Source organism: Colletotrichum godetiae (genome assembly GCF_030913485.1).
Source record: "Colletotrichum godetiae strain CBS 193.32 chromosome Unknown BDP55scaffold_20, whole genome shotgun sequence".
Classification (NCBI taxonomy): Eukaryota; Fungi; Ascomycota; class Sordariomycetes; order Glomerellales; family Glomerellaceae; genus Colletotrichum; species Colletotrichum godetiae.
In genome coordinates, this window is record NW_026851268.1 from 734,392 (window position 1) to 760,715 (window position 26,324).

The 26,324-nt window shown below is 55.2% G+C and overlaps 10 protein-coding genes across 10 annotated transcripts; 6 read left to right on the forward strand and 4 right to left on the reverse strand.

The window, feature by feature from the left end:
- Positions 1-159: 159 nt before the first annotated feature.
- Positions 160-2,310, reverse strand: BDP55DRAFT_728650 (regulator of chromosome condensation 1/beta-lactamase-inhibitor protein II; the record flags this gene model as incomplete). Its single annotated transcript, XM_060579470.1, has 3 exons — positions 160-449; positions 502-1,099; positions 1,156-2,310. 3 exons carry the CDS (start codon positions 2,308-2,310, stop codon positions 160-162), a joined length of 2,043 nt encoding a protein of 680 aa, XP_060429844.1.
- A 1,196-nt stretch (positions 2,311-3,506) lies between these two features.
- BDP55DRAFT_715499 (uncharacterized protein) lies at positions 3,507-5,042 on the reverse strand (the record flags this gene model as incomplete). Its single annotated transcript, XM_060578309.1, has 5 exons — positions 4,803-5,042; positions 4,451-4,648; positions 4,349-4,391; positions 4,164-4,311; positions 3,507-3,767 (listed from the first exon to the last, which is right to left on the reverse strand). Exons 1-5 carry the CDS (start codon positions 4,855-4,857, stop codon positions 3,507-3,509), a joined length of 705 nt encoding a protein of 234 aa, XP_060429845.1. The 5' UTR covers positions 4,858-5,042.
- A 1,598-nt stretch (positions 5,043-6,640) lies between these two features.
- BDP55DRAFT_632023 (uncharacterized protein) lies at positions 6,641-8,107 on the forward strand (the record flags this gene model as incomplete). Its single annotated transcript, XM_060572368.1, has 1 exon — positions 6,641-8,107. One exon carries the CDS (start codon positions 6,641-6,643, stop codon positions 8,105-8,107), a length of 1,467 nt encoding a protein of 488 aa, XP_060429846.1.
- Positions 8,108-9,445: 1,338 nt separating this feature from the next.
- BDP55DRAFT_715502 (uncharacterized protein) lies at positions 9,446-11,351 on the forward strand (the record flags this gene model as incomplete). The annotated part of the gene is made up of 2 exons (XM_060578310.1): positions 9,446-9,849; positions 9,875-11,351. Exons 1-2 carry the CDS (start codon positions 9,587-9,589, stop codon positions 11,349-11,351), a joined length of 1,740 nt encoding a protein of 579 aa, XP_060429847.1. The 5' UTR covers positions 9,446-9,586.
- Positions 11,352-12,088: 737 nt separating this feature from the next.
- Positions 12,089-14,141, forward strand: BDP55DRAFT_552195 (GMC oxidoreductase; the record flags this gene model as incomplete). Its single annotated transcript, XM_060569185.1, has 4 exons — positions 12,089-12,263; positions 12,335-12,745; positions 12,805-13,254; positions 13,312-14,141. The coding sequence occupies 4 exons, from the start codon at positions 12,089-12,091 to the stop codon at positions 14,139-14,141; spliced, it is 1,866 nt and encodes a 621-aa protein (XP_060429848.1).
- Positions 14,142-15,565: 1,424 nt separating this feature from the next.
- Positions 15,566-17,347, forward strand: BDP55DRAFT_552013 (LPXTG-domain-containing protein; the record flags this gene model as incomplete). Its single annotated transcript, XM_060569164.1, has 3 exons — positions 15,566-15,733; positions 15,815-16,072; positions 16,133-17,347. 3 exons carry the CDS (start codon positions 15,566-15,568, stop codon positions 17,345-17,347), a joined length of 1,641 nt encoding a protein of 546 aa, XP_060429849.1.
- Positions 17,348-19,412: 2,065 nt separating this feature from the next.
- On the forward strand, positions 19,413-20,698 carry BDP55DRAFT_151603 (TB2/DP1, HVA22 family-domain-containing protein). The gene is made up of 2 exons (XM_060565612.1): positions 19,413-19,570; positions 19,645-20,698. Exons 1-2 carry the CDS (start codon positions 19,506-19,508, stop codon positions 20,516-20,518), a joined length of 939 nt encoding a protein of 312 aa, XP_060429850.1. The 5' UTR covers positions 19,413-19,505; the 3' UTR covers positions 20,519-20,698.
- A 360-nt stretch (positions 20,699-21,058) lies between these two features.
- On the reverse strand, positions 21,059-22,030 carry BDP55DRAFT_552157 (mitochondrial genome maintenance MGM101-domain-containing protein; the record flags this gene model as incomplete). The annotated part of the gene is made up of 2 exons (XM_060569181.1): positions 21,059-21,326; positions 21,435-22,030. 2 exons carry the CDS (start codon positions 22,028-22,030, stop codon positions 21,059-21,061), a joined length of 864 nt encoding a protein of 287 aa, XP_060429851.1.
- Positions 22,031-22,548: 518 nt separating this feature from the next.
- On the reverse strand, positions 22,549-23,129 carry BDP55DRAFT_728657 (CHCH domain-containing protein; the record flags this gene model as incomplete). The annotated part of the gene is made up of 4 exons (XM_060579471.1): positions 22,549-22,617; positions 22,698-22,762; positions 22,873-22,904; positions 23,065-23,129. The coding sequence occupies 4 exons, from the start codon at positions 23,127-23,129 to the stop codon at positions 22,549-22,551; spliced, it is 231 nt and encodes a 76-aa protein (XP_060429852.1).
- Positions 23,130-23,338: 209 nt separating this feature from the next.
- BDP55DRAFT_151499 (biotin-protein ligase) lies at positions 23,339-26,057 on the forward strand. Its single transcript, XM_060565611.1, has 5 exons — positions 23,339-23,420; positions 23,484-24,099; positions 24,173-24,772; positions 24,865-25,136; positions 25,205-26,057. The coding sequence occupies exons 1-5, from the start codon at positions 23,384-23,386 to the stop codon at positions 25,702-25,704; spliced, it is 2,025 nt and encodes a 674-aa protein (XP_060429853.1). The 5' UTR covers positions 23,339-23,383; the 3' UTR covers positions 25,705-26,057.
- The last annotated feature ends 267 nt before the right edge of the window (positions 26,058-26,324 follow it).

Consider the following 26,324-nt stretch of genomic DNA (forward strand, 5'->3'; position numbering starts at 1 on the left):
ACGCCGACTCGACTCACGTGTCGAGTCCACCCTTCTTTTCTGGTGGTTGCGGCGCTGCTCATTTATCATTCCGTGTTCTTGTAGAAGCCAGTCGTATCCGCTTGCTGTCATTTGAAACTCGCCGCCGCGTCGTCACGGTACAAGTCTTTGCCGAGGGACTTAGAAGACAGGTCTGAAGCCACCAGTAGCTGGTTGAGGGGCAAAACCGTTGACCTTGGGGACGTCAGCAACACCACCCAGGATAGAGTACTGGCCACCGGCACCAGCGAAGACTAGCTTCTTGCCACGGACGGCAGTGTTGTCAATGGTGGTCGGGGTCTCGATATCCTCAGTCGTGCCCTGACCGGTCTGGTAGTTGGCAGAGAAGCCCCATGAGTGAGCCTCGCCCTTGCCGTCAATGGCGAAGTTATTGTCGACACCAGCGGCAACATATACACACTTGGCAATATCTGGGAACGGATGTCAGCCACACTCAGCAACAGACAGACAAGATGGACTTACCCTCGACAGCAGTAGGCTTGGAGAGAATGCGGGGGTTGTTGCTCTCATCCTTAATGACGCTCTCCGCATCAAGCTCCTCGACAGGAATACCGACCTGGTGGCCATCCAGACGTCCCCAGGTCAAGAGCTTGCCGTCCTCGGTGCAGGCAAGAGAGTGGTGCTCGCCACCAGCGATCTGCTTGATCTTGTAGTTCTTGAGAGACTCAACAATGGTAGGACGCAGAACAACCGCGTCATCCTCGCCAGCACCCATCTCAATACCAGTCTCGGCAAAGTTGTTGAGACCCCAAGCCCAGACCGCACCGTCCTTGCCAAGGGCAAAGCTGTGGTAGGATCCGCAAGCGATGCGGTCGACCTTGTTCTTGGGAAGACCCATGCTCTGGGGGATAAGGGAGGAAAGCTTGTTGCGCTCGATGATACGGCGTCCGAGCTGGTTCTGCTGGCCGCAGCCCCAAGCGACAACGACGCCCTTGTCGTCGAGAGCCAGGATGTGGTTGGAACCAGCAGCGAGGGCCGTGATGTTCTTCAATGTGGGGAGGTACGCGGGAGTCTTTTGGATCTGGATCTTGTCGGTGAACCCGAGAATACCGTCGCTCGACTGAGGTAGGTTAGCTTTCTATCACCTCAAGTTCATGCTGCTGCCCAACCACTTACTCTGAATGTACCCCATCCGTAAACTCTGCCATCCTCAGTCAGGGCAAAGGTGGCGCTGTCACTTGCGACGACCTGAGTGAACTTGGCATCGGGTGCAAATTGCGCCGCGTCAAGGGCAGTGGGTGTGCTCTCGTGAGGGTTGATACCGGAGTCATCCTCGTCGTCTTCCTCCTCTTCGGCATCAGCGTCACGGAGTCCTCCATCCCAGTTGGTGTCGCGTCCAAGAGCGCCCTGGTCGTTGACACCCCAAGTGAGGATCTTGTTGTCCTTGGTCAGGGCAGCGACGTGCATGCCACCGCAGGCGATCTGGACAACACCGACGTCCTTGGCATCAAGCTTAGGGTTCAGTCTCGGGCGTTTGACGTCGACAATCTTCTTGCCGTCAAGCTTCTTGCTGCCGAGACCGAGCTCGCCAGAAGATCCCTCGCCGAAGACATATACATCAAGGATTTGGGTCGGTGCAGAGTTGATCTTCTTGCCAATCTTGTGGGGGTGGGCCGGGGGAGGCTTGGGGGCAGCGACGGCGGCCTTCTTGGTAGGCTTCGCAGGCTTCACAGCCGCGGGCTCTTCATCCGCAGATTCTGTGGCCTTGGCCGATTCTGTGGCCTGGCTGTCGACCTCGGCCTTGTCGGTCTTTGACTTCTTCGCCTTGGGCTTCTCGTCCTCCGTCTCCTCTTCGCTTGACTTGCGCTTCTTGCTATCGGCGGCGGGCTTGGCGTCAGCCTTCTTCGCGGCGGCAGTCTTCTTGGGCTCGGCCTTCTTCGCAGCGGCCTTCTTGACGGGCTTTGCGGCCTTGGGCTCATCCTCGGTCTCCTCGGCAGCAGCGGCCTTCTTCTTGGGGGCGGCGGCGGCAGTAGTAGTCTTGGTCTTCTTCACAACAGGCTCTGCGGCCTTCTTGGTGTTCTTCTTGGGGGCAGGCTTCTCGACCTTGGCGGGCTCCTCGGCCTCGGACTCGTCGACTTCTGATTCCTCTTCGGCGAGCTTGCGCTTCTTGGAGGCGGCAGTCGCGCCATTGGTGGTAGCTTCCTTCTTCGCAGCGGGCTTCGCGGCAGGCTTCTTGGTAGTCTCAGCATCCTTCTTGGTGGTATTGGCAGCCTTCTTCGGTGCGGCAGCCTTGGGCGCAGCGGCCTTCTTGTTGGCGGCCTTGGGAGGCATGATCGTCAGGTGATGTGATGATATGATGTGATGTTATGGGTAGGAGCGTGCTTGGCGATAAAACGCGTGTAATGGGGGACGGGTTTTGGTTAGACGAAAGAGTTCGCAGAAAACAATTGAAGAATCGATTCTTTGTGGTGCGAATTGATGTAATCGAGATGATGACTTTGAAAAGAGAAGAGTCAAAAGAGGAGGATTGTTCTGGACTTGGGGGGGGGAGAAAGAAATTGTTTCGAGGATAGGGCGGAAGTGACGCGACCGGAAGGTGCAGCTTTATTTTCTTGGGCTCTGGAATTCTGACCAAGCAGGGGTGGCGCTTTGTGGCTCTCCAGCGCGGGCTTACCGTAGCTGTGCTGCGCTGCTGGCGGCCCCAAGGCCCAGTTCGTTCTTGCGCAGCTGCCTTTTAGTGCGATCCGGGTGGATACCTCCATGGGTACCTGACCTTCTGGGATGTTTTTTTGCGCAGCCGTGGCCCGAGCTCCCGGGGCCGGGTCCAATTTTGTTCCAATGGGAAGCTGCGTTCAATCATAGAGCTCCCGACCGCCCGGTCGCACCTGCTCTCTTTTCTTCCAGATTTCCGGCAGAAAAAGGCAAGAGCAACAAAAAAAATCATTCAAAAAATCCAGGGTGGCACTGGTGGGTCCTTCCCTTCCGGTGAGTCGGGGAAACCTCGCGTCGTCTGCCGATGCCCCCAGAATCCCCACGCCACGACTACTAGGCTTTCATTTCTCTTCCATTTGGCGCGAAATTGTGCCCAGTTGATCAAAAGAATCGGCCTCCTGTGTTTTGTTTCCGAAGCCCATATTCTCGTTTTACTGTGTCTTGACTCGTACACACTGCGCTGTTGATCTTGTCTGCCAGCCTATTGTTTGGGGCCGCTTTGACAGAGCCGCGTCTTTATGGTCAGTGTGTAAGTCGATGAAGCGCGCCAAAGTTGACGTTCGTATTCGGCAACATGGACATTTAACCAAGCATGCCATACTTAAGTAGCCTGTAGCGAACGAAACCCAGTCACCTCCAACTCGAAGGAGGCGTTGTCAATGAATGCCATGTTGATTCAGGTCACAAGCTAATGAGAAGAATAACTGTTCTCGCTATTTTCCTGTGTCCGCAGACCGCTGTCGCGTGGATATCAATCTCGACCCAAATACATGTCGTCACTGCCAATCATTGATTTGGTCGAGGTAACTCTCTCATCATTTTCCCTTCTTCTTATTCTTCTTGTTCTTCGCTTTGTTCCTCCTGTTCCCGCCGCCGCCATTCTGAGGTTGGTTTGGAGGTCGCGCAGGAGGCTCCTCTACCTCTTCAGGCTCCTCTACCTCTTCAGGCTTCTCTACCTTCTCAGACTCTTCGACCTTTTCGGGCTCCTCAGGTTTGAGTTCTCCAGGCTCAACAGTCGAGACTGCCTCCAGTACCTTGGGTTCGCTCACAAACGAGTCCAACACCTTGAAGAAGCCCTTGCCGAAGTAGTTCGTACTATAGAATGCCGCGAAGATGACGGGAATCTTCTAGACGCGAATCGGATTCGCCCAATACATCCAAAACTTCAGTCGCCATGTCCAGAGCTCCCGTTTCGCTGTCTGCCAACGTCGAAATCGGCTCCGAACGTCTCTAAACCATTTCCCGATGCGTCGTGGCGAGAAGTCGTATCCAGAAAAGAATCGCCAATAGAAGTGCCATAGCGAGATGCAGAGCAACGCGATCAAGACTGCGCGAAGGATGACGTAGAACAGCAATATGAAGAGGCTGATAAGCTCCCCGCGTACAATAGGGTCCGGAATCCAGTAGGAAATGTCGAAAATTTGTGTGGTATTGATGTTGGCTGTTGGCCAGTCCTATCGGCCAGATCCCACCGTCCGCTCCAAAGCAACCACGCCATCATAAACCATTAACGCCTTGTCCTCCACCGTCGGGCCCGTCGCCGTCGTGCCGTACAACCAATCCCAGAGACCCTTGAACGCCGATCCCAATGCTCCGTGTAGTTTTGCAGGGTGAAGAGAACTACTGGCGGGTAGTGAAGTCGGTCTCATGCTCTGACCGGTCATACACGGTAGAGGCTGCCTTATCACATGTGCAGGCATCTAAGAGGATGTTAGCAATCGTGCGAACATGTGGAGAGACAGGGAATGATGTCACAAACCTGCGGGACGAGATCCGCAGGAGCAGGTCTCGCCGGATGGCTTAGTGTTCTCTGTGGAGGCACGGTCGCAAGTGCATTCGCCAACGGGACGGGCTCTGCACGAGCAGCGGGGTCCGGCGACAACATTCTCGGAGGCGGCCTTGCTGCAGGTGCATTGGAGGGCAGACTGCTTGCCGCAGGAGCAGGTCGCTTGCTGGGCTGGGAACAAAGAAGGGTCAGCTTGCGAAGTTTTGGGAGTGACATTGCCGGTCCGTGGATTATCTGGAGATGATAATGTGGAAGAGGCGGGGGTATGAAAAAGATGTCGAGATGATGTTGAAGTTGGGGGGTTCAGGGGATGAGAAGTACATACCACAGACGCACTCGGCGCTCTTGCCGCAACAGGTGGAAGCCTTGGTGACAGTCATTGTGATTGTTGGGTGGGAAGGTGAGGTTGATGAAGAGAAGTTGGGAGTTGGTTGTGAGTGATGAAAAGTCCAAGAGCGATGTAAGAGTTGAATTGGAGTGAATTGGTCTGTACCGAAGGGGAAACAACATCCAAAAGGCCAGTCGCAGAGGGGTCCTTTTAAGCATCTGCGATGCAGGGACGGAGGGGCCAAGTCCCGACGTCACGGTTCCTGCCCATCATGGTGGGTGATCCCTGCTCTAGGTCATCAGCTAATTTACCATTGGCTAGAGATCTTTTCAACCAATGAGAGTAGCTTCATTTCCAACAATGCGCCGAGTTTCCATCGGGCCATTGCCATGGCCAGATCTTGCTGTGTCAGCCCATGTTGTGAACGGTGCGATTGCATGACAGCGGGACGGGTAACTGTCAATTGCGCCCACATCTTTTTGGTCAGCATTTGACGACGGTGGCACGGTTGGCTCGCGTGGCATCCTGCGGCGACACCTTGTGTACGATTTGCTTTCACCCCGTCGTGGACATGGATCTCTTCACCACTACCTTACCTCAAGTACGTACTTTACCTTATTCAATAACGTACATTGTACGTTGTTTCTGCACCCATTGATTGTTATTCCAAGATCCTTTTCGCCCGTATCTTACTTTGGCAGTCTTCCATGCCAGTATTTAATACGCTATGCTCCTTTTAACAGACTGTGTGGATGCAAACGCAGCAACTCCCTAACATGAATAAACTCAAAGTCCCAATGGCACCAGATTGCATGCGCCTGCCCGTGTGCGAAGCCAGTCTCACCAGTCATGTCACTAAACGCTGTCTTGGCTCCTCATCGATGGCAAACGGGACCGCGCAAGAGCAAATCACATTGACCTAGACCGTTTCCGCAATGTCTCCCAATCCCGTCTTATTAGTGTTGCCTTCGCTGATGCTGGAGCAGAACCCTTGCGGTAGTACTCTCAACCCACTGCCTACACGTATAGGGTACTCATCAGAGTGAATACCCGCCTGACTTCTACGAGAAGACCGTCGACTGGTGTATTCGGCCAAGGTACGATGGACATGCCAAATCCATGTGGCCATACGGTTGCTCAGAGGCGCCGATTAACAACGGATAAATCTCCAAAGTGAGGCTAGAATAGTGATTTCATTATCACGGGAAACATCATCTGGTGCGATAGCCCGATTTCAATGAGAGCAATTCCCACATGGACTCGGGTTATCTACTAAAAGTAGATAGCCTCGCGTGAGAAAGCCTAGTGTGAGACTTGGTTGATTCCTCCAAGAAGATGCATCAGACCGTCGCCCAAGTTCCCGCATACACGTCGACCTGCTTCATATATATACGGACCTTCGCTCCATTTGCTCTTCCTGGTGCCTGAGGTAAGCCCTCGACGAATACTCCTGATGCCTGCGTCCTTCACTCTGGGACACGGATAGGCTCCTGTCTTTCTTGCGCCTGTTTACTGTCATCTTCTTCGACTTGACCATATCACGGCCGTCCCAAACTTTCTTCGCCTCTTCCAAAACATCTCGGCGTCTCTCAATTTTCTGTCTCGGGCTGAGTTCTGATTTTCTCACGCTCATCAGCCATCGGGTATACTTACACCATCCTGCCCTGAGGTGCCTTCTCACTGCAGCTTGTCTGAGATTTTCAACCGTGAACATCACTTTCACCTACAAACTCATGAAACGCTCACCTTCCCATCCCCAAAATACAGACACACCGAGAGAGGGCCATCCAATTCACCATCAGCTCCCACCACCTCTCGTCGCCAAAGCATCCAAGATGGTCGTCCCGACTGACCCCAAGCTGCGCTCCACGCTCGCCAACTTAGCAGGCGTAAACATCAACCAGCGCGAAGTCGAGTACCGCAAAGCCCTCGACGACATGATCCCCGGCATCTTCTGGGGCGCCAAACCCTCCAACATTGAAGCAATCCGCTTTCCCGATCCCATGATTCCCCGCCGCTCCTACAAGCTCACCTTTGACGAGCCACCCAAGCCCGGCGTGCCCAAGCAGCTCTTCATCGATGTCAAGTTCGGCCCTAGCCCCTTAGACGCCGGTGTCTTCGTCAACGCGACCAACCCCATCGGCAACGTTTCCACTTTCGACACGGGCGGCCGTTGCCAGGAGATTGCTCGCACTTGGCTTCCGAATCTGGTCCCTCGCGTCATTCGCGTTGGCATCATGGGGAAGGATGACGGCGACATTGATTACATCGTCACGGAGCACATCCCCAACACCGTCACCCTAGACAAGGTCTGGGCCTCCCTCACGCCCAAGACGAAGGGCCACATCATGGACCAGCTCGTCACCGCACTGGAAACCCTCCAGAAGGAACACGGATTCTCCGAGGACGATATCGAACAAGCGCTCAAGGCCGTCGAGCTGTCCGGCAACATCAACTACACCGCCACCACTATCCTCAACCTCACCAAGACTCCCGAGCCGACCCCCTTGGCCCAACGCCCGGCCTGGCCTCCGCGGTCAACGACGTTGAAGCGCGTCCGCCTTCTTCTCCAGCGCTACGCCAACGAGTACCGCCCCGCCCATCACCACTGTTCCGCCACCAGGTTTGAGGAGCAAGAAGACGGCAGCGTCTACGTCAATTTCCCCGGTGCAGATACCCCGATGAGCCCCATGATCCTCACGTGCAAACTCATCCACGAACTCAGCAAGGTCATCGTCCTCTGCCACATGGACCTCGAGCCTCGCAACATCCTCGTCAAGCTCGTCGAGCAGCCCGCCGGTCTCAACGGCAAGCCCGAGAAGGAACTCCAGCTCGCTGGCATCGTCTCCTGGCATAAGGCCACCTTTGCCCCCTTCTCCATGGAGCGAGGCCTCAAGGACGCGCTGCTCGGCTGCCAGTTCAACTACGACTTCTCGTGGTACAGGCTATTTGCTGATCGCACCAAGCACCTGATGCCCGATCGATTCTTCGCCGCTCACGACTTTTTGGTCAAGGCCATGGTGAACATGCGTTTTGCTGCCCGGGCGATGGAATGCAGCCACTCGACGACAGTCCACCAGCAGCACTTCTATGCCATGGAAAAGATTGGCTCGGGCCCAGACTACATGAACGGATGGGTAAGACTGCCTTACGCCAAGGACCACGAGTCGCCTTCAGAGTCGGAGTACCGGGAGATGGGCAACGGCGTTATTCGCCAGTCACTCGTTAAGCGCTTTCAGGAGATTCCGAGACACAGCTGGCCTACTGACCTTGAGTTCCTCTTTGACCATTGGAGTGCTTGAGCTGTCGGTCCTCGGACCGTCACTGTTGGGCTATGGTGACCGACAAATGCTTCATGCTTCTGGTGGATTTGAGCTAGGAAGGATAGATAGTAGGTACTTCATCCTAGGCTTGGGCGATAAGGATATTCGACAAAGACAACGGCATGTTTTCTTGGCCATCACCTACTTAGCATCCTGAAAGGAACGTCGATCTTTGCGCTGAAGGTACGTGGGGCACGGAACAGGTAAAGTTCAGACAGAGAGGAAAGTGTCTGGCAGAATGGCAGGCAAATATTTCTGAAAGTTACCTATTCAACTGATTGTTTTCAATCTGTTGTGCCTTGTTCAGTGCCGTTCGTTCTATTATTAATGACTAATATGTCGTTGCCTTTGTCACTTTGACATGGAGGGGCATGGAGCTGTACATGGCACCCAAGAATTGTGTGCTTACTAAGCCAAATACTTGCTTGTTGGCAACGATCAAAGCGCTGTCGACATTCTGAATATTTTTGTTGCACCAAATGAACCGCTTTCTTTTTGCAATGTCTCTATTTTGAAACTGTTGTGACAAGCCAGTTGCTACAGAGCCAGACATGGCTGGCCATGCCACGTTCTCAAGCTTTCCAGACTCTTCCTCAGAGTGCCTACATGCCGGGTAGGCATCGTCTCCAGGGGATGTTGACTCTCGGTTGTTGAGGACATTGGATTCCGAGTTCGCCTCGTCCCGATCTCTGGCCGTGTTATAGACACCTACACCAATCATTATATACTTTCTTTATTCTTCGGGATGAGCAGGCGAAATGCATCAAGAGTGTTACACCCAACAGACCCTTATCCAGGGTGAATGCCCTCCTGCCCATTGCTCTGCTTGGAGTTAAGCCTACCTTCGGGCCTGAAGTCAGGCCATGAAATAGCAAAGACTCTTCTCATCCTCAGAATTCTTGCCTAGCGGCAATGGGAATACGTTGCCTTGAAAGCCAACATGAATTTCCCTAGCATCATGTCAAGCCCGATTCCAAAATCCTCAGCCATCGGAACCTACTGACGAGGTCGGATATAGAAGGCCCGAGTCCATGGTCCCCTGTGTGGTTTACTGTCTCACGACATCACCAAGTACTGCTGTCGAGGCCAGTTGAGTTGTTTCCGTAATGCATACAGCTGCACTAAGACCCTGGCACTCCGTATCAGCTTCTTCTTCTTCATGTGACTGCTTCTCTTCCTTCTCTTCCAAAGGAGCGTGGCAACTAGCATGGAAGGAAGGCCAATTGGACATCTTGCCACATTCGTTCATTTTCAATTGAGCTTCACTCCTTCCCTCCCACTTTCACTCCTGCCTTGGACACCTTTCTTGACCTCTGTCCAAGACACCTCACTTTCCACCCTTTCCTTCACCTTTTGTCTTTCTACATCACCCACTCTTTCTCTCTTTTCCCTTCTTTCCCTGCTTCCCTCGAACGTCTTTCCTTGAATCAGCTTCTCGAGGTTACCAGAGGATATGTCATGCATCTAGCAGCCATGGCGAAGCTTCGCTTCATGTACCTTCTTTTGGTGTCGGCCGTCGTCAACCCAAACCTCGCCTCGCTATGCCGCTCTGCTGTTGCGCCGTCGCTTTCTTCACTCTCGGATGAAGGGTGCTTGCAGACTCTGGCAGCGACCCCAGCGTCCCAGGAGACTCAGAGCGCTTCGGTCGGAGAAGTCGTATTGGAAGAGCAGCCGCAGGATGATATAGCTCTCCACCAGATGTGGACGAGGCAGAACCTGACGTAGGCACGAAATTCCTGCGCCTAGACTGAAGCTGATCAAGAAGTATAGGCCGCCCGCCGACGCATCGCTTCAAGTCACCACCGTCACCATCGTCCGGACCGTTATTCTCGAGCTTGCTAGTCGAACTGAGGTGATCTGGGCGCCTCTTCAGCAGACCTTGACGTTTATCAATCCCACCCTGGTCTTTGAGACGAGCGTCGTCACCGCGTCCCAGTCTCGAGATATTGCAGCGAGAGACCCGGAAAATGCAATCGCGTCTGATCAAGCGGCGACTGCCGAATTATCCTCGGCCGACTTGTACTACCACGAAGGCGCTCAGCTCTCACCGCACCCAGCTCCTGTTCGACGGAAGACCCTGGCTTTAGTCGACAGAATTCCGACCGTCACCGTCGAGATCACGACCACAATAGTAGCGAGCGGGACCATAGTCCGCACTGTCACCATCTTCAATCCTGTGTTCGTCTCTGTCACTCAGACGCCTACTCTCACGACGACAATCTTCACAACAACGACCCTGCCTATCGAGAATACGGTCTCCAGCGTACCTGCCGTTGTGCCATCTCCACCGGCTAGCCAGAAGGCCATCTCCAGCGATGACGCTCAGCAGACTGCATCGTTCATAAACCCCGACCCTCCTTCTTTCACGGAAACGACGCTGACAGCCTCTGAACCCCAACAGCCCTCAGTTGCCTCCAGCACCTTCGGCGCACCAGAGAGTACTCGCGTCCGCTCATTATCTGACACATCTTCCAGTATTCTCGCGTCATCCTCGACACCGGCAAGCTCCATTTCACACGATACCGACGAAGGTACTTCGGCAAGAGCTGGCCCTGTAACGAGCAGCAACCCACCATTGAGATCAACATCGGTGACGGATGCTCCACCACTAACCGAAACTCTTCTGCCTTCGACAGAACGCATCTCCAGACCATCTCTAGGTCCTGGGGCAATCGCAGGCATTGCTGTCGGCGCAACATTTGGTCTTACAGCTCTGATCCTGCTATTTCTCTGCATGCGTCGACAGAGATCCAAACGCAGGCGACATCTTCAGCTGAGCGAAGACGATCGCCAGATGACTACCTCTACAGCTGGTAACGCCATCATGTACCGAGCGACTTCTCACCCTCTAACATACGATGGACCTTGTCAAACGCCCCAAACCGAAGGATGCAGCAGTAAGAGCTCCGAAGAAGAGCAGGTGCGAATTGTCATAAAGTCCACCACCAAGAATAGAAGCATGAGCAGTGTGCTCTCGGCACTGCCAAAGGTCTGGCCTCGGCCGCCGGGGTACACCGGCAAGGCATACAGTTTTTCTGCAGGCGGGAGCGGCGAAACAACTCCCAGAGAGCCTACAGGATGGAGCGTTGAGAGCGAGTATGGAAGCTCGGGAAATCAGGATGCCTCGCGAAGCGGAGGACCTGGGGAAGCCGCCGCTTGGAAAGGGCCGGCAGCAGCCCACCCCATAGCAGATGGTAGATGTGAGACAGGCAGGATCAGATGAACCAATGCAGTACGATTGATCAGTCATTACAGCACTGATGGTCAGGATGTGTTCGACACGAGGAAGCCGACGAGGAACTTGCCCTAAACGTGGCAGATGGCTCATGCTTTTGCGGCACTTGTCTTTTGCGGTACCTTCCATTGGCCTTCTGGAATCTCCAAAGTATCGCCGTTGCTTGCTAACCCTTCTCTCCATCTCCGTTCAACCCAATTCCTTTGTTAGACCAGTCTCGCACGAATACCACGACTCCATAGTCTAGCCTGTACCTAGATGGGTTGCATCTTATGCAGCCGATTTCTGATATAGGGAAATCTCTGAAAATTCCACCGGGCCGATTCAGGTGAGATGAAGCTCTCTTGCTCACCGATGCAAATCTTTCCTACAACGCAGAGTGATATCATACCACAATTGATGCAACCTCCGCCGACGTATCATTGCTCCGTTGTGACAATGCTCAGCACACTGCATCGAGCAGCCTAATCCAAGGCTTAGCCCACCGAAATATGCGTTACACTGCAGAATGCGGTTGGGATGTTGCCTTGGCGCATCACCGGTGCGGGGTTATTTGAGAGTCAAGGTAAGCATAAGTTCATTTTTGATTTTGATTGCGCCTTGGAAATTGGTATCGACTGTCTTAAATCGGGCTCTTCCCTTTCTTCGTGCCATGTTGTCATGGTGCCTTCGTTTCTCCGTGGACGAAGTTCGCCTCTGTCAACCTTCTCCTCTTTGGATAGACCATGGCATCTCAACTGGTGATAGGACTCCTGTTTGCGACGACTTTGGTGCTGGGACAACATAATGAACAGGTTAAGAGAAGTTTCGACACAATTTGTGAGCAGTATGACTACATCGTGGTCGGGGGTGGAACGAGCGGCCTCCTCGTCGCCAACAGACTCAGTGAAGACCCAAAAAGTGAGTGTTAAAGCCGCGAATGACTCCTATTTTGACAAAGACTTGACTAACCATATTTTGTAACTCCCCAGAAACTGTCCTAGTAGTCGAGTACGGAGACTTTGCCAACACAATCAACATCACGGTACCCTACTTTGCAACATACGACCAGTCGGCGCGCCTCTACAACGTGACGTCCGTTCCTCAAGCGCATCTCGGCAACCGTACATCCCGTCTTCGTATCGGTGCCGTAGTAGGCGGGAGCTCCGCTGTCAATGGCATGGCCTGGGACCGCGGCTCCGAGGCCGACTACGATGCGTGGGAAGCGCTCGGGAACCCTGGATGGGGCTGGGCGACTCTTTCCAAGTACTTCCAAAAGTCGTCCACGTTCGCGCCACCTCTGAATGAGTATGTTGAGGAGTACGGGTATGAGTGGAGTGAGAATGCGTATGGTGATGGACCTATTCAGGTTGGGTTTCCTTCGTGGCAGTGGCCGGAGTCTGGTGAGTTGCCTTGACGGAGTTACACGCCCGCCGATCAATATGCTAATGCCAATTACCAGCTCTAATGGCACAGGCATGGGCTCAAGACATCAAAGTGCCGACTTTGAGAGACGGTGCGGACGGCGACAACGTCGGCATTGCGTGGCTCCCGCAGAACTCTGGCGGCCCGAACGCGACTCGATCAACTGCTGAGACGGCATACTTCAATCCTGTCAGCGCCCGCGAGAATTTGCATTTGTTGGTACGTCACTACGGCGCAGCTATCAAGTTTGAGGGGAACGCAACGACCGGTGTGGTAGTTGGCAGCCGTGATGGATCCGACACCAAGTTCGTGGAATCTCGGAACGTGGTGCTCGCCGCAGGGGCAGTTCATACCCCTCAATTATTGCAGTTGAGCGGCATTGGTCCAGAGAAGCTCCTGAAGTCTCTTGACATCGACGTGGTGGTTGACTTACCGGGTGTTGGTGCGAACTTTCAGGACCATCCCGCCATCTTTATGGTCTACGATTGTAAGTTGAACAACTACACCGGAGCTCCTGTCAGAATACTAACCTCTCTTCACCAAGTTACCAACGACACATCCCTTAACCCGACGCTCATGACCAACGAAACCTTCTACAACGAATCCTGGGCAGAATACCAAGCCAACAGAACGGGCCCCCACACGCACGCCTGGGGAAATCGAGTGGTCTTCACATCCCTCCAGGACCTCGACCCAGACAACTACGAAGCCATCGCCGGCGCCGTCACTTCCCAAGACCCGCTCCAGCACCTCCCCGAAGTCTACGCCGAGAACCCGGTCTTGGTCCAGGGCTTTATCCGCCAGCGCGAAATCTTGAGCAAGGAGTTCCGCAACCCCAAAGCAGGCGTCATGGAATTCACCTTTGGCGGCGCAGAATCCGTCCCCGTAGCCCTCCAAAAGCCCCTCTCCCGCGGCACCATCACAATCAACAGCACGAACCCGGACCCCGAATCCTCTGTCACAGGTGCTGGCGGCGCGCTCGTCGACTTCAACACACTCTCCAACCCAATCGACACGCTCCTCCTCCTCCGCGCCGTCGCCAAAGCCCGCGCCTTCATGGCGAGTCCCAGCGTTGAGACGCTCGCAGCGGTAGAGATCCTCCCGGGCCCAGGCGTTGAGAGCGATGCTGAGATCGAGGCTGTCATGCGGGAGTCGTGGCTATCTTCGAGCTTCGATCACCCCGTCGGTACGGCGGCGATGATGCCGCGGGACTTGGGTGGTGTTGTGGATAGTGGGCTGAGGGTATATGGCGTCGAGGGGCTGTGGGTTGTGGATGCGAGTGTTATGCCGTTGTTGCCTGCGGCGCATACGCAGGCTACTGTGTATGCTGTTGCGGAGTATGCTGCCGATCTTATTAAGGGTGTTGAGAAGTGATTTGAGGTTGAGAAGGCGACACTAGCAACATGAGTCCCGTCTTGTTTGCTGTCCACTAGCATTTACGTGATAAATAAGCTTATTTCAACCCCAAGCGCTCCCGCTCTGAATCACCGAGACCATACATGGTATAAGCTGCATTCACTTCCAATGCAATATTCAGAATCATCCAGTCCTCGAATGACAACAGACTCTGGATGCGTGCATAAGTCATCGTCAAACGACGTTTCCAAAGCCTCAAGCTGGGGTATCTTGATCACCCAGCCTACATCATTCCCATCCAAGTCAAAGAAACTCACAGTCAGCCATCTATCGCCGAACGACTTTCCCGTTACGGGTCTCTTCATTCAACTTGCGTTTACCTTCTTTCTAGCCCTGGCGCTTCGTCCTCTCGAGGTGCTGCCCAATCTCAAGTCCCGGGCAGACCAGCTCTACCAGCGTCTTTGGTGCGGGCTGGATGCCAGCCTCCCGGACCATACTATTTGAGCGCAGCCAAGTTATAAGTCGAGGAATCGTAGTTCCAGACTCTTAATGAACAGGACAGGGTACTAGGTGACAGTCTCTCTGACGGGTCTGCTGGTTGCCATCTTTGCCTTCTTCATTGGGTAAACCTGTGACAGTTTCGGCTAAGAGCTCTGATTGTTCTCATTCTTGCGTCTGGAAAGTCCGAGGAAGAATTAAGTATTGTAACAGGGATTGCTTTGTCGCAGATGCTGGTACCAATACTGAGATCACCTTGAACGTGATAGATCCCGTTGGCTTCAACCGTTGCCGCACAAGCCGAGCAATTGTTCATATCGCGATGTGACCTCACCCCATGCACAACTTGCATTGGGCTTTTTCTTCTTTCCCACAAGATTCGCTCGAAACATACTGCAGATTCAAAAAGAAACCCCACCACAGCTCATAATCGTGGCGAAAAAAAAACCGTTCTCCTCCCTTGCTAGCGTTGATCGGATTCCATCGCGAGGCCGGGGGGGGGGAACACCACGGCACCACGGGAATCAGGAGCTTCTTCAAGAAAGCCAGTGAAACCATACAAGCACACCAATGGGATCGCGGTGATATCTTTGATACCCTGTGACAAATGGTGTCAGGGTCGCATCGCACCACGTACCGAGCATCTCGAGTCGGACTGGTGCCAGTGGTCCGAGAGGGGACTGCATGTCTAGTCTGCCGGTCCAGATCGCCTAGTTGTCTTGGCATTATCCTACCTGCATGACGGTTAATACACAGATCGCGCGCCTGTCTTCTTTTTTTTTTTTTATTCTTTTCCTTGTGTTCAAAAAAGCTTTCCTGCATTGCTGTTCTTCTCTGGTGCTTGATACTTGAGTTGCCGACGGCTTCTTTACCTGAGGGTTTCCTGACTTTGGTACTTGTAGCATTGAAGAGGGGGACTCGGTCCAGAAAAAGAGACAGCAAGCATGGCAAAAGCGGACGGTATCGAGATGCAGCAGCCAAAAGGCGGCTACGACTCCGTCAACATGACAAGCTCCTCCGGCAACACAGACGACGGCACCAAGAACAACCACCACGAGAACGGCTACCCGTACTCAATGGCTGATGGCGGCACCGGTGACTCGACGCTCAGGGTACGTGTATCTATCTTGGGTCCTCCAATATAAGCCTTGGATATGACGACTAACACGAGCAAATGTTGTTGTTGTTGTCAGCGCCTCTTCTCCTTCTGGCAGCTCTTGGCCTTTGCCTTGATCTTCATGTCCTCGTGGGAAGTCATGGCGATGGACATGGGTGCGACCTTTTATAACGGCGGACCGCAGACGCTCGCCTGGGGCATCGTCCTCGTCGTCGTCGGCGCCATGGCCCAGGCGCTCTCCATGGCTGAGCTCGCGACCATCCAGCCCATCGCGGGCGCGCAGTACCACTGGACGCATTTCCTCGCGCCAGAGAAGCACCGGCGGTTCATCACGGTGAGTCTTTTCCACGCCCTTTGTGATCACGCAGAACTGACCAAGACTCCCCCCTCGCAGTGGATGCAGGGCTGGGTAACCTGGTTCGCCTGGGTCTCCGCCCTCGCCGGCTCCGCCGCCTCAGAAGCGAACATCATGATCGGCCTCGTCAGCACAAACTACCCCTCGTACACGTTCCAGCCCTGGCACATCACAATGGTCATCATCGCCCAGCTCGTCGCCTGCGCCCTCATCAACATGTACGCCTTCCGCACCATCCCCTGGATGGAGCTCCTGGCCGGCGTCCTCCACGTCGTCCTCTGGCTCATCTTCGTCGTCGTCCTCTTGACGCTTGCGCCCCGCGCCTCAGCCGACTTTGTGTTTTTTGAGCGCACCGTGAGCTCGGGGTGGACAAACGATTTTGTGAGCTGGAATATCGGCATGCTTGTCCCCGCGTGGGGGTTCATCGGCTTCGATGGCGTCGTGCACATGGCGGAGGAGACGCGCAAGGCGAAGCAGGCTGTTCCGCGCGCAATGCTGTGGACGATTATCCTCAACGGCGTGCTCTCGTACGGTATTATTCTCGCCATTCTCTTCGGTATGGGCGGCGACCCGGCTACGACGGAGGCGATCCTGAGCTCGGATTACCCCATCATCCCTCTTCTCTTCAACGCCGCGGGTCCCGCTGCCGGCACAGCCATGGTCGTCGGTCTGCTGGTCATCACATTCTGCGTTGTTGCCGCCTCGCTGGCTTCCGTTTCGCGCATCACATGGGCCTGGGCCCGCGACGGCGGCCTGCCGCGGTACTTTGCCAAAATCCATCCTACCCACCGTGTACCGATCCGCTCCGTCTGGCTACCGTGCGTCATCGTCACCTGCCTGTCCCTCTTCACCGTCGGCAACAACGCCACGGCGACGGTGTTCTCGGCCTTTACGGCGCTGTCGTCGCTGGGGCTGTACGGCTCGTACATCATCGCGATATCCTGTATGCTCCACGCGCGTCTGACGGGGCGGATCGGACACGGGCCGGAGTATCAGGTGCAGTATGGCGGGTGGTCGCTGCCGAGGGGGTGGGGCACGCCGATTAATGTGTACGCGCTGCTGTGGTCGATTTACTTGAGCATCTGGTTGCCGTTCCCGCAGACGATTCCGGTTACGGGGACGGAAATGAATTATGCTGGGCCGATTTATGTTGTTGTTGTGGTTGGTGCTGTGACTCTGTGGTTTACATGGGGGAAGAAGCATTGGCCTGGTCTGAATAAGAGTGCCATTGATAACGTGGTGGCGTATAATTGAGGGCGAGGCGATGAGGTTTCGTGAAAGCTTGGAGTTTGGAATGGGCTAGAGTTTGTACGCTGTTACAGTGAGTTATTAGACCACATAGAATATCATCAGTGTTTGCGCAGATTGCGAGTTTTGAGCGTCTACTCATATGCTGAACTACATACTTTGACTCGGGGTCTTGGAGGCGTCTCTAGCTTGATGAGGAAGAGTGAGAGTGATGGAATGATAGGTTCGGCGAGACTCAAGACGGGTAGAGTGGGAACCATGGAACCGCTCATCGATGTCGGGACTTCCTCTGGTTGACGCTGTCCTCAATAGACATGGCCAACCTGTTCTCATCTCATTACGTCGGTGCCTAGGAATTACGCGCGGCCTTGATGATTGGCAGCCTGGAAGCATTGCGTACGTGGACCTCTCTATCGACAACGTGTTCGCATCACACACCAAGACCTATGTGTTTAGTCCTTGATCTCGAGATGCTGATCCAAGAGGCAAGTCTCGGTGAAGATGGTCCATCCATGAGTGGGTATCCCAAAGCGGCAAGATGCGGAGAGGAGCGGCAAAGGTGGAACATCACCCCCGATCGTCGGGCGGGACCGAAGGGCGCTAGGAGACGTCACATGGCGCTCAGATACGGGGGATGCCTGGATGCAAAACACGGTGCCTGTATCAGTAGGCCGAGATGTGGTTACCTGCGGCCCGTCGTGGATGTCTTGTTAGGTGAAGTCAGGGTGTTTAGCGATGTTGAATGGGAGTGATGGAGGGAACATGTTTGCTCAGTGAGTCAAGCCAGGAACCAAGCCTTGTTGAGAATGAACACATCTCCATCTATGCCAAACAGGGGTAATGGAAACACGGCGACCACATGGTCTCGTGAGTATTTAGAGCGCTGTCTTTAACCTCGGTGAGCCTTGCAGAACACCAAGAAAGACGAGCAAAGATGAGATGAGAGCGGTGTCACGAATCAGCAGGTTTCCCTGTCTTGTCCGGTTTCAGCTCCCCTCTCAAGCTTACCTCATCCGTCACCCGTTGGACGTTATCGGCTTATCGCCCACCCGAGCTGACACCAACAACACCTTATCAACACCTTATCCGACCCCTCCATGACGTCCACCCAGCCAACCTTAGCACGTCTAGGTACCTATAATCACATCGCATCTTGCTGAAAGCACCAAAGCCAAGATCTCATCGGCCGCCCCCCCGCCTTACCTTACCTTAGTCAACCGATGCAAGGTACCTTGCCTACCTAATTGCATCTAAAAGGTACATTACCGTGTGGCCCCCCGATCCAACGGCAAGTGCCCGTGATGCCCGCTGCACCCGCCTGCTTTGTCCTCGTGCTCAGGGACCCCACCTTGCCCACCTCCCCTCGTCGCCCCCAGCGAGCACCGAGCGCCGGTTGCTGCTTCCGCGTGCTGTCTGCTGTGTAAGCTGCCGTGTACCTTACCCTGCCTTACACACCCGGCACTGGGGTGCTGCTCTCTACCTGACCTCACCTTGCTGCACCCGCTTCCGCATCCGCAATCCTGCATCTTCCATCTGCTCCTCCAGCTTTAGTCAAGCCCTTTTTTCTTTCAGTCTGTCACTCCGTGCCTTGTCCACGGCTGACACTCACAGCCAAAGTCCTGCGGATACTCACACGTTCCTATCAACCTACATATCGCGCCCTCAAACGCTGCCCCTCGACGCTCATCCCATCCGTCAGCCCCCCCCCCCCCCCCCCCCCCCCCGCCTGACGTCGGCTGTGCTCCCTGCGACAGCTGCGCGCGCTGACCGAGCCGTGCAAAGCTACCTGGCCGACAACGCTCTTCCATCTCTTCTCTGGTTCCGAACAAACCTTCTTCTTCCCTCTTACACCTCTACCTCCTCTCCACCTACACGACCTTATCGAGACCTCATATCGCAACCATGTTTGACATATTCGCCCACCTCTTATCGTGAGTTACACTCTCCTCCAAACACGCGCAATGGGTGCTATCTTCACTCCGTGACCTCCATGATACGCTCGGTGCTGCATGGGTTCCTTAGGCTTTGGTCCTGCTTGGACTTCGAACCACTCGACTAACACGGTATTCCACCTCATAGCTCTATCGCCTCCTTCCTCTTTCCCCTCTTCGCCTCTTACAAGGCCCTCAAGACCTCCGACCCTGCCCAACTGACACCATGGCTCATGTACTGGGTCGTCCTCGCCTGCGCACTCCTCGTCGAGTCCTGGACTGAATGGATTCTCGTTTGGTACGTCCTGACTCGCAGACTGCAACCAACATCCAGTCTCCCCTCTCTCAACCAACCACTAACACCAACCACAGGATCCCATTCTACGCCTACATCCGCCTCCTATTCCTCCTCTACCTCGTCCTCCCCCAGACTCAAGGCGCCCGCATCATCTACCAAACCCATGTCCACCCCTTCCTCCACGACAACGAGGCCCAAATCGAGGAGTTCATCTCTGAGGCCCACGACCGCCTGAAGGCCGCTGGTATCGCCTACCTCAAACGCGCAATCGAGCTCATCAAGACAAACGTTCTCGGCCTGCCCCCAGGCGACCCCGAACCCGCATCCCAACCCTCCGCCGCATCCGCTCCTGCCGGCCACCCACCGCAGTCCTACACCCAGTCCCTCCTCGCCCGGTTTAGCGTCCCCGCCGCGCGCTGGGCCCCCGCTGCCGCCGCAGGCCACACCGGCGCCGACTTTTACAACCTCCTTGCGGGCGCCTACTCCGCCGCAACCGGTGGGGGACAGCACCAAGACCTTTCCAAGTCCGGCTCCATCATCCCACCGAACCTCCAGGGCGGCGAGAGAACGAGCTTCATCGCCGCACAGCGTGAGCGTCTCGCCTTTCTTCTCAAAGCCCTCGAACGCGAGGAGGCGGCATCTTCGTCCTCGGCGCATCCCGAAACGTTTAGCCGCTCCTTGGGGAGCATGCAGCTCGACGGCAACGAAGAGGAGGAAGTGACCCAGAGACCGCCGAGCGCGCACAGCGGGCTGAGCAAGTCGCGGAGCGAGACCGACTTCGAAAAGATTGACGCCGAGAGTGGGGCCGAGGACCTCGGCGGTGACGACGAGGACGGATCCGTTAGGCGGAGGCAGACGAGCGGGGGATCATGGATGCCGTGGGGATGGGGTGCCACACCGACGGCTGAGAATCCCGAGGGTGGATCCAGCTCCGGTGTGCACAAGTGATGCCGCCCTACAGATATGACAACGGCGTTTGTCAATGGAAATGGAGTTTTCGCGCGGTGATTTTTGGTACTCTTACATGGTTTAGATGTTCGGCCTCAGGCGAGGGATGGAGTCATGATCGATTGATGATACACCCGAGAGTGCATGTCATCCCGGGACCAGCAAAGTCTGCGCTCCCAGTCGATAACATTTAAAGGGGGGGCTGAATAGACCTGGGAGTCGCTTTCAACAGCTGACCAACGTTCCTTCGAGACTAGCCCTATTCGTGTCTGTACTACTCTTTGATTGACCGCTATGCAAAGGTCTATGCATCTACGACCTTTCCCCCTATCCCGAGGAAAGTCATGATATATACGTCTAATGTTACAGTTGAGATTCCCAGCTCTTGCCACCCATCTTACACGTATCCATCCATCTATTTTTATTTATACAAATCTTTCGTTGACAAGAATATGCGAGCTGGTAATGAACCCCCGCCACGACCCTTACCGCCGTGAAAACAACCGTCTTCCAGGTTCGTGGTCTCTCGGCCTCTGGCGCTTAGTTCGTCTTCTTGTAAGGATACGCCAACGGCACGTCCTTGCGCGTCCAGACGAGCTTCTTGCGCTTCGTCGTGACGTGCTCGGCCCATATCTCGTCGGCGTACTCCTTGCGGAACTGGCGGATGAAGACGGGGTCCCAGAGGTCGGAGGCGACGCCGAGGTCCTTGCAGCATCGCATCAGAGCGTTTGATTTGCAGCCTTCGACGGCCGAGGGGAGGGATTCGACGGAGAAGTAGCCGTTTTCGCCTTGGGCTTGGGAGATGAAGCTGTTTGTGGGTCATGTTAGCTTCGTGGTTCTTCACCAGGGGTTTATAGAGTGGTTCGAATGGGGGAGAGGTAGAGGGGACTTTTGAGGGTCCAGCGAGAAAACGTACCGTCCTTCGGCGATGAGAGCGTACTCCCTCGTCACGACCTTCTCGCCCACCACGACATCGCCCTTTGGCACGAGGCCCCATCCGCCCGGGCCAAAGGCCTGGTTGAGGATGCGGCGGTACTTGATCTCGGGGAGATAGACTATGCCGTCGGGCTTGACTTCCACGTCGGCGGGGTTCACGGGTTGGAGGAGGATGTCGACGACTTCCTTGGGAAAGCGGGCTGTGCCGAGGCCGTGGTAGGATGTTGACCAGTCTATCGGCTGCTGTGTTTGCTGCTGTTGCTGTTGTTGTGTCTGGTCTGCGGTCTGGTTTTGCGGGGGAGGAACGTATGGTGGAGCGGTTGGAAATGTTGTTGCTGGTCCTGCTGGCGTGGCTTTAGATGCTGCTGCTGCTGAGGAGGAGGAGGGTTTCGAGGGCTTCGGGGCTGGGGCGGGTGTCTTTTTGGCGTAAGTTGAGGTTGATGCTGGCGCAGACTTTGCGGGGGAGGAGGCGGGTGTGGTGGCGGAGGCGGCCTTGTAGCGGGATGTTGTGGCTATTCTTGCGATTGGGGTGAAAGTTGTTGTTGCTGTTCGCGATGCGCGGAGGAGGGGCCGCATGGTGAAGGAGGCCATTGTGGTTTGTCTTGCGTGAACGATGCGACTTTTCGGTTGAGTGAGTGGGTGGTGTGGGAGAACGATTAAGGTGCGTGTCTGGGTATATCTTGTAAAGAACACTAGCACGCGCAAGAGGGAGAGAAGGAGACGGGGAGAGAGGGAGAGAGTGTATGGTTATGGTTTGCGCGTCGATGATGCTCATAGACCCGGGGCTGCGTGTAGGACGGGGGAGGATTGAGAATGAAATTTGGTCGGCGCGGGTGAATGCGGCGCCCGTGAGGCGGGAGCTTGGGCCATGTATCTGGAGCTAGAACACTGTGCGAGCGACTGGTTTTGTCTTCTTTTCGTCCCGTCGGAGATGGCGTCAGTCCACTTTTGGGGGTTGGTGAGCGAGTGAGATGACCAAAGGGAATGAGATGAGTTGCGATTGTTTTTGTGATGATTTATTTACAGTTGTTGATACAAGTAGTGGACAAGCTTCAGCTCTTTATCGAGAAGAGGAGTTTCTTCTTGTCTTTGCCTTACGCATCCTTTGCGTCTGTCCGGCGATCGTTGCCCTGCTGCTTCCAACAGCTCTTGAAATGTTCCATCTGGTACCTTCAGGTCAGGTCATCTTCTACATCGTTGCTGCGAGAGAAAAAGATCTCACTCGAAAGAGAGAATGACATACCTCGGCCGTACACTGCCGCCAGTCCTTCTTCTCGAAATAGCAATCTGTCAACTTGGCATTCTCGTCTATAGAGATAGACCAGGGGAGGTCAAAGTTAACGCCACAATTCGAGTGTCTGTTCCGTCTGCACGATCTTTCCGCTATGATCCGGAGAGGGAGAGTAGTCGATGCGTACCTGCGCAACCCGTGCTGAAGATGCGCTTGTCCCTGCATATTGATGATTAGCTGTATAGCATTTGTTTACATCTCTCTCCGCCTGCTCTTTTGTCGAGGTTTTGTCCTTTAACATCGCGAACGACGATTTCTTGTCGTATGAGACAAGACAAGACAGCCCAGTTGAGCAAGGCAGAAGACAAGTTCAACATACCAGTCATCAGGCTCGTCATCCTCCGTCGACGGCTTTTTTGCTGCGTCGCTCTCCTGCTTGGACATCTTTCTTTTCGTCTCTTTTCCCGAGATCGGTTTTCGGTCGGTTGTGCAGACGTCGTTGTCGTCCTGCGTCGGTGATTGAATCGTTTTGCAAGGTGTGAGGTGAGTCTCATTTGAATTAGCACAATTGGAACTTTGTTGGGGTTCCAAAACAGTGCCAACCAAACCCCGAAGCTACGACACTCGCCGCCACGGAAACTCACTCATCGCTCAAGACTCATCTCATCCCTCATCACGCTCTCTCACAGCCTCTCATCATGGTCTCCCGTAAATTAAACGTGCTGGTCTATACCGGTATATTCTCCCCTTCAACCACCTTACTATGTGAATAAATTGACTCACACTTCAACCCCCCAGGCACCGGCACGACCGTCGAATCGGTCCGCCACTGCATTTACTCCCTCCGCCGCCTCCTGTCCCCAACCTACGCCGTCATTCCCGTCGCCGAGGGCGCCCTCCTGAAAGAACCCTGGCAGCCCACCTGCGCCCTTCTCGTCGTCCCGGGCGGCGGCGACCTGGGCTACTGCCGCGTCCTCAACGGCGCCGGGAACCGCCGCATCGCCGACTATGTCCGCCGCGGCGGCGCTTACCTCGGCTTTTGCGCCGGTGGGTACTACGGCAGCCACCGGTGCGAGTTCGAGGTCGGAGACCGGACCCTCGAGGTCATTGGGTCCCGCGAGCTCGGCTTCTTCCCCGGAACGTGTAGGGGCGGAGCGGTGAAGGGGTTCGAGTATCATTCGGAGAGGGGGGCGAGGGTGGTGCGGTTGAGTGTGAAGGATGAGTTTGGGGAGGGGGAGGTTTTGAGTTACTATAACGGCGGAGGCGTCTTTGTCGATGCTGAGAAGTTTGACAATGTAGAGGTGCTCGCGCAGTATGCTGATGAGATTGCGGTCGATGGAGGAGCGGGGAAAGCAGCCGTGATACACTGCAAAGTCGGCTCCGGTAACGTTGTCCTGACCGGTCCTCATCCAGAGTATGTTTGTCCAAGAGTCCTCGCTGTCCTTGCCCCCTTTTCATAACCTCTCGACCTAACTATGATGTACCAGATTCGCAGCAGCAAACCTCAACCCCCAGCCCCAAATTCCATCCTACGAGGCCCTCGTATCCTCCCTCGCAGCCGCCGACGCAGCCCGCGTAGCTTTCCTCCGCGCATGCCTCTCCCGCCTCGGCCTGGACCTCAGCGCCGACCCTTCCGCGCCGCCATCCCTCTCGCGCATGCACCTGACCTCGGCTAACCACATCGAAGTCGGCGAGATGCTCGCGTCCTGGGAGGAGGCCATCACACGCGAGGCTGGCCAGGGGCAGGATGCCGAAGACAAGGAGGAGTACATCCGCGGCGAGCACGACGTCTTCCGCATCGAGAAGCGGTCTTCGCGGTGGGATGTCGATGAGCTCAAGCAAGCTCTGCCGTCATCTGGTTCTGGGCAAGAAGGGGAGGGCCGGATGGTGGATTATGATACTGTGGTCAAGGTGATTGTCCCGCATGAGGAGGAGTGGCCGGATGCCAAGGAGACGCCGAGCTTTAATCATCGGTTGTTTTATAATTCTCTCAAGGAGTATCGCGCGATTGAGCCTGCGGCGGAGGAGTGGGGTGATACACTCATGTATGGGGAGGTTGTCACCAGCACGAACACGCTCATGGATAAGTATGGCACCCCTTTCTGCCCCCCCCCCCCCCCCCCCCCCCCTCTTACCGTTGGAAACAAGAACCATCCATGCTAATGAATCTATCTTCTAGGAATCCCAAATTGCTCGCTCATCTTCCGACCGGCTTCACCCTCACTGCCACAACCCAAGTCGCCGGCCGCGGCCGTGGCACAAACGTCTGGGTCTCGCCCGCGGGCTGCCTCATCTTCTCCACCGTCATCAACCACCCAGCTCATCTAGCCGCCTCCCATCCAGTCGTCTTCATCCAGTACATCGCCGCCATCGCCATCGTCGAGGCCGTCAAGTCATACAACACAGCCTGCGGCGACGTCCCCGTGAAGCTCAAGTGGCCCAACGATATCTGTAAGTTTGACGCGCCTGAGCCATATCATCCTGACGTGTAGATACCGTACGCTCACAACACCATGCAGACTGCCGCGACCCAGCGTCAACCCCCGAAGACCCCTCGTACGTCAAAATCGGCGGCATCCTCTCCAACTGCGCCTACTCCCAAGGCGCCTACCAAATCGTCCTCGGCATCGGCATCAACACGACAAACTCGCGCCCAACCACCTCCCTCAACGCCATCGCCCCCGGATCCCTGAAAGCGGCGGGCGGCTTCCACCTTGAAACGCTCCTGGCGCGGATCCTCACTCGCATCGAGGCGCTCTACGCACAGTTCCGCCGTGAAGGCTTCTCGCGCGACCTCGAGGAGCGGTATTACAAGCACTGGCTCCACTCGGGCCAGAACGTCACGCTCGAGGCCGAGGCGGGGGCGAAAGCCAAGGTGGTGGGTATTACGCGGGATTGGGGCATGTTGAAGGCTGTCGAGGTGGATGGTATGGGGAGGGAGACGGGGCGGATGTGGGCTTTGCAGAGTGATGAAAATAGTTTTGATTTCTGGAAGGGGCTGGTGAAGAGGAAGTTGTAGGTCTGCGATGGAAAAGCAGAGCCCTAGTGATGCTTGGCTGTAGAGTTGTTAAAACTGGACTGGTTGATTCGACCAGATCCAGGGTCTCTCCAATGGATGTGTGCGGATCGTATCTCGCTGAGTGAGACTGACGAACGCTTTGGGTTATTTTGGAAGAATATCATCGAGATGAAAGTCAGCGGGGTGCTCTAATGAGGCACAGTTGTCTCACGGGATCGTCTGCGGGAGTGCCCGGGTGCCGTTGTCAGCTTCATGCCGCATCTGGATAAAGTAAGTAGCTGTACGGAATGCGTTCCGGCTTACACCTCTCAAACTTGACTCTTCCAGCATCTCAAATCAAGATTCTCAAGCCCCCCCATCATTATATTCTACCAGCTTGGTTACAATGATCAACTATCATTAAGACATCTGCCAGTAGTCGGCTCATATGGTCCTCAAACCCCCGTTCGCCAGCCTCACCATCGGCGTTCCGGAGCCCCGATCTCTCCGTCTTACACCCCCCTCCACACGGAAACTGTGCCGTCCGTCACCTCGGAGACTGTGCGGAAACAAAGCACGCGAGAATCCGTAGCGAAACATGCCATTCTAGCAAAGTCCTTCTCCATCGATCCACATAATGA

Coding starts and splice junctions, on each gene's coding strand:
- BDP55DRAFT_151499 (XM_060565611.1), top strand. CDS start 23,384: ATGGTCTCCCGTAAATTAAACGTGCTGGTCTATACCG. Junction 24,773..24,864: donor ACGAACACGCTCATGGATAA/GTATGGCACCCC, acceptor TCTATCTTCTAG/GAATCCCAAATTGCTCGCTC. Junction 25,137..25,204: donor CAAGTGGCCCAACGATATCT/GTAAGTTTGACG, acceptor AACACCATGCAG/ACTGCCGCGACCCAGCGTCA.
- BDP55DRAFT_151603 (XM_060565612.1), top strand. CDS start 19,506: ATGTACTGGGTCGTCCTCGCCTGCGCACTCCTCGTCGAGTCCTGGACT. Junction 19,571..19,644: donor ACTGAATGGATTCTCGTTTG/GTACGTCCTGAC, acceptor CACCAACCACAG/GATCCCATTCTACGCCTACA.